General features: G+C 41.7%; 1 protein-coding gene across 5 annotated transcripts in view; it reads right to left on the bottom strand.

Moving 5' to 3' along the window:
- The window catches only part of LOC127365358 (uncharacterized), a 168282-nt gene continuing 162663 nt past the window's right edge, over window positions 1-5619 (bottom strand). For 2 of the 5 annotated variants that reach the window (XM_051403388.1, XM_051403390.1), the window contains one exon: window positions 1-3585. In XM_051403388.1, coding sequence (XP_051259348.1) covers window positions 1346-2206 — 861 coding nt within the window. In that variant the 5' untranslated portion in view covers window positions 2207-3585 and the 3' untranslated portion in view covers window positions 1-1345. Of the gene's footprint in view, window positions 4398-5619 lie in introns of all 5 variants that reach the window. The other 3 variants (XM_051403386.1, XM_051403387.1, XM_051403389.1) reach the window with 2 other exon arrangements.

Raw genomic sequence — 5619 nt, 5'->3', positions numbered from 1 at the left:
TTGGCAGTAGAATAGAGCTTTATTATCTTGACAGACAAACAAAGCCCGAGCCATCCATGGAAAGACTGAATTCATCCTCACAAAGCTTCTTCTTTTATACTTTTGCCCTCCTGTCACAAGTCCTGCCCATCTTCTACCTTTTCCATCCACGACATAATGGTGTATATCTACTTTGAAAAGACCCTAAATCTCCACCAGTACGTGGGTCCCAATTATTTTGCCCTTGTTGGGCCCATGCGCCATCCTAGTGGTTGTCTTATCATCCCAATTATCCTGCCTTTGTTTTGCTCACGCTCCATCCTACTGGTGTCTTACTTGCCTGCCCCGTCAGGCCTATGTTCTTATCACTGAACCCACATTTTCTTTTGGCTCTCCTTTCATCATGATTACACCATTAGAATCTAGTTTGCTGTACTTCTATTTTTTAAAAACCATTTAGTACCTTTTCCTTACACCATTATGTCACAGATGTGTTTTACTGTATTTTTTAAAAAACTTTATAAACTTTATAATATCATAAGAAACTTGTGTTACAACCACACACATACATTTGGTATAATCAGTGCTCATTTCTAGATATGATAAGAAAAACTTGTGTTACAACCACACATTCTATATGTTCCACACATTAAAACAAACCTTTACTAAATAACCATGGTGCTTACTACTGATAAGAAAACTTGTATTTGTGCTTTTCATGAAATCATATAAACTTAAAACACATGCCTTCATTAACATCCTTGTGAGCTTATATAAATCTATTCTACTTAACACTCAAAATCATCATTACTTAAAACATAGTGCTCTCTACTTGATTTCCAGTTATCTGTGTGAACAAACAACAGTGCATAAGAAAACTTAAAACTTTTGTGTGATTATTGTGTGATTAATTGATTACTAACTTGTAATATGCACTTACCTACTTATAATATGCACTAACCTACACTAAATTTTATACTACATATCCCCCCTTTGTGACATTGTAACACAAGGTCACAACGCACAAAAGGTTACCTTATGCGAGAGCTACTAATCATGTCATATTAAAGACAACATGGAGCCATCCCATAGAGGTATACACATCATTGATGTGTGGGTTATTATACATACAGACCACATTAGCTTATCACTATCCATTAATACACCTCAATCAGCAGTTTCTTCAGTTTTATCTCAAAATTATGCCCAAGTTAAATTTCAGTAGTGATATTCATCCCTTGAGTAGATATCATTTAATCATCAGTAGTGTGTTATACAGTAATTCATTGCTATTTGAGTAACCTTTAATCCATCATCAGTAGTATACTTATCAGTGCTACCTCTGTGTTATATGGCATATCACATTTTAGACAGGATCGTTGTCTGTGGCTCTCATGTACATCTGCACCAGCTTTTCAATCATCCGAGACTTATGTGCAACCAGTTCTTTCTGTTGAGCAAGTTCATTTTTCAGCTTATGATTTTCCCAAGCCAAACTACTCAACTTTTCCTTCTTACGTTCCCGGAAACGCTTTGAAACACGGCTTTTCATCTCTCTTCGTCTCATGTCGGTTACCCTCTCCCTGGTCCAGGGGTAACGTTGCACATATGCCTGAAACTCGCACATGTCCATGTCAGCCAATTTTGCTCCGGTGATCTGGTCAGGGGTTGGGTGTTCTTTTTCCTCCACTGATGAACTCTCCGTAGTGTCCTCATCATCTGAAATCGGGGCTATTTCATATGGGATTTTAGTGCCAAAATCTGGCTTTGTATACCTTGGCTTGAGGTATGATGGACCGGGGGTTTGCTGAGGGTTTTCACTCCCCAGTGCAGTTGTGCTTGAGCTTGGCACCTCTGCTTGAGGTCCAAACACTAATGGCGGTGTTGGTGTGTGCCGTGGCGTGGTGGGAGTGTAGTCTGTCTCCGTGGGCGAGAGTATTATGCTGACTTGGTAGTCGCGTGGTGGTGGTAGTGGGCTTAAAGCTGATCCAGGTCTGACCATTCTCCTCTGGCTGGGTAGTGGCGGTCCTGCACCTCCTGGTGGATTCACCTCTGGTGGATATCTGCTTGGTCCCGCCAGTGGCTGGTGGTACTGCTGGTCTGCTTGTGGTAACAGCCCCATCCCTCCAGTGCCATCAGGAGCTTGCCATGGGTGACCATAGGATCCCTGTTGGCGTGCTTGGTCATATAGGTTCCACAACCGCCAGCTCTCTGGATAATCAGCCATTGTGGTCTGATGGGACAAGGCACACTATGAGTTTATCTCCAAAACCCCACCCATACATCTTTACCCAAGGCATAATCCCTACAATATCCTGTCCTACCTCCTCCTTCCATTTTCCATAATTGATCTTTATGTTGGCTGTAACATGTCTCATACCATTCTGATTTTTCTCTAATTACCTCTTTACCCCGACTGTGCAGTGCTTCATGAGTGCTAAACAAAACATCTGTCCCTAAACATACTGTGATTATCTGTATCTGTGCTTTAGTATATACTGGCATGCATACTCCTACATCTGTATTTACCAGGTCATAAGAGTAAGTCATAGATACGTTGCTGGTGTGCACGATCAGTCCTCCAGGCAAATTATATATGTGTTTTTCCCAATTGGTGCTGTGCATAGAGTGCAAGCGAATACTCGCATTTCGTGGCAGTGGATAGCCCTCTGATTGCAATGAATGGCTTTTATCTCGACATTGCAGATAAGTTCTAGAACTTTGGATTGATATGGGTCCGTATGGCAATAGATTTAGCACAACTTGTAAGGCCTCATTGTGTCTTCCCTTTTTAGTTGATTTTCTTCCCCTGTTTTTCCCTTTTCGTGCTTGATTACTTGTTGGTTCTGTCATTATGGTATTTGTCCAGTGTCACAGTGTCAGAATTTGTCATGTCAACATACTGATCCTCTGACATTTCTCTGCCTGCTTCATCTTGGTCACCTGCTTCTAAAATGAAAAGGGGAAATTGTCCTGTAATTACTTTAGCTGTTTTGCTCATCATTATTTTGACAATTGGTAATATACAACATGAAACTACTACTGCAACCAATATTAACCCTCCAAGGACCATGCCTATTGTCAACAGTATTTTCTTCCAAGACGTGCGATTCATCCAATTCCAGACCTTCGTTAACCACTCTAGCCGAGTGTTCCAATTGGAATTCGCTACGTGTTCGTTTCTGAGGTCTTTCATTGTCTTCAGTATTTTTGTGAGATTTCCATCACTACCTGTAATCATTGGAATGACAGTGCAACATTCTTCTCCAATCATTTCACACACACCTTGATCTTCTGCTAGCAACGTGTCGATTGCAAACCTATTTTGCAGAGCCATGAGGGAAGTGGCATGTAACTGCTCTCTAATTCCCTCAAATGCATCTATAGTCCAATTAATGAACCTCTGCTGATTCAATTTCAATTCAATTCAATTCAATTTTATTTGTATAGCGCAAATTCATAACAGAAGTTATCTCAGGACACTTTTCAAATAGAGCAGGTCTAGACCGAACTCTTTAACATTAATTACAGAGACCCAACAGTACCACCATGAGCAAGCACTTGGCGACAAGGGCAAGGAAAAACTGCCTGTTAAAAGGCAGAAACCTAGGACAGATCCTCCGGCTCTAGGTGGGTGGTCGTCTGTCTCGACCAGTTGGAGTGAGAGAGAGAGAGAGGCAGAGAGAGAGAGAGCGAGAGACAGACAGACAGACAGGTGCATAGCAACAACAGTATTGGCAACGGCAATCTAGCAGGACCATGGCAGGAGGCTCCACCAGGATCGACAAGAACCTGCGAGACGAGAAAGCACAAGAACTCCGGGGAAGAAGTGAAGTTAGTAACATGCATAAATGGAACATGAATGAGTGCAGAAAGAGAGAGGAAGGGAGGAGCTCAGTGCACCATGGGAAATCCCCCGATAGTCTAGGCCTATAGCAGCATAACTAAGGGATGGTTCAGGACTCACCTGATCCAGCCCTAACTATAAGCTTTATCAAAGAGGAATGTCTTAAGCCTACTCTTGAATGTGGTGAGGGTGTCTGCCTCCCGAACCACAACTGGAAGCTGGTTCCACAAGAGAGGAGCTTGGTAACTGAAGGCTCTGGCTCCTGTTCTACTTTTAGAGACTATAGGAACCACAAGTAGCCCAGCATTCAGAGAACTAGAGTCTAGTTACCCCTCTAGTGTTCTAGAGGGGTAATAGGGTACTATGAGCTCTTTAAGATATGAAGGGGCCTGACCATGAAGAGCTTTATAGGTGAGCAGGAGGATTTTAAATTCAATTCTACATTTTACAGGGAGCCAATGCAGAGAAGCTAGTACAGGAGAGATGTGATCTCTTTTTCTAGTTCCTGTCAGTACTCGTGCTGCAGCGTTCTGAATTAATTGGAGTGTTTTAATGGACTTATTGGGGCAACCTGATAATAAAGAGTTGCAGTAATCCAGCCTTGAAGTAACAAATGCATGGATTAGTTTTTCTGCATCTGTCTGTGGATAGGATGTGTCTAATTTTTCTAATATTACGTAAATGAAAGAAGGCGGTCCTAGAGGTCTGCTTTATGTGGAAGTTAAATGACAAATCCTGATCAAAGATAACTCCAAGATTCCTGACAGTGGTGCTAGAGGCCAAGTTAATGCCATCTAGAGTAACTATATCTTTAGACAGTGAGTCTCTAAGGTTTTTGGGGCCAAGAACAAGAATTTCGTTTTTTTCTGAGTTTAACATCAGAAAATTGCAGGTCATCCAGGATTTTATGTCCGTAAGACATGTTTGTAATTTAGATAATTGATTAATTTCATTGGGATTGAACCACAAGTAATTAATCCACCTGCTGTTTCGCGCTATGTATTGTGCATTCATTACTGGACCTATCAATGGGGCTCCTCCAAATGCTTGGCCTGATATGATCCATGCTTCACTTATGGCTTGGTACTCATCTGGAATACCCTGTGGTTCTTGGTTCCATGCAATATACACCTTATCTACCTCATGCAACTGCGGCACTAAGCTTCTACGGCTTCGTTTTTGGTTTTGAGTATTGTTTCTCTTAAATAGGGCTTCCTCGTAGACAGATATGGATCCAGTCAATTTGACTGGGGCACAAATTCCTGTCCAGTTAGCTGGCAATGCTGCCCTTAGTTGTTTGTCACTATCACATATCCAAAATATGTCAGCTAATGATTGTGTACCATTCTCCATTGATGCTACTGTGAAGTTCATGTATTTAGTTCTTCGTTTTACCTTTAATATGCCCTCTCCATTACCTGCTATCACCTGTCTACATCGAAGGACTGCCTTCTGGGTGGTTCTGCACAAACCTATTGTCTGATTTGTGTAGATTGTATTATTGTCACAACCCTCATTCAGATTGCACAATGTTAGATTTGTGTCCTATGGCATCGCAGTTGGGTGTTATTAGCATCGGTTCCATCTAATACTTTCTCTAGATGTTCTCCCCGAGCTACGCAAAATGGATAAGTTGTGTTTACTGGTATTTCCACCTGGGGTGGAAGCCATATGTCAAGACCTTGTGCCATGACAGGACAAAATTCTGGGTGTTTGTTTGTCGCATTCAACCATCTACTGTTTGATTCCCCTGCATAATCTAATAAACAAAAGGGCAAACATAGGCCTCGCTC

This window comes from Dicentrarchus labrax, unplaced genomic scaffold, assembly GCF_905237075.1.
Source record: "Dicentrarchus labrax unplaced genomic scaffold, dlabrax2021, whole genome shotgun sequence".
Taxonomy (NCBI): Eukaryota; Metazoa; Chordata; class Actinopteri; family Moronidae; genus Dicentrarchus; species Dicentrarchus labrax.
Note: the sequence above shows the minus strand (reverse complement) of the source record. Positions and strands in the feature narration are given on the sequence as shown.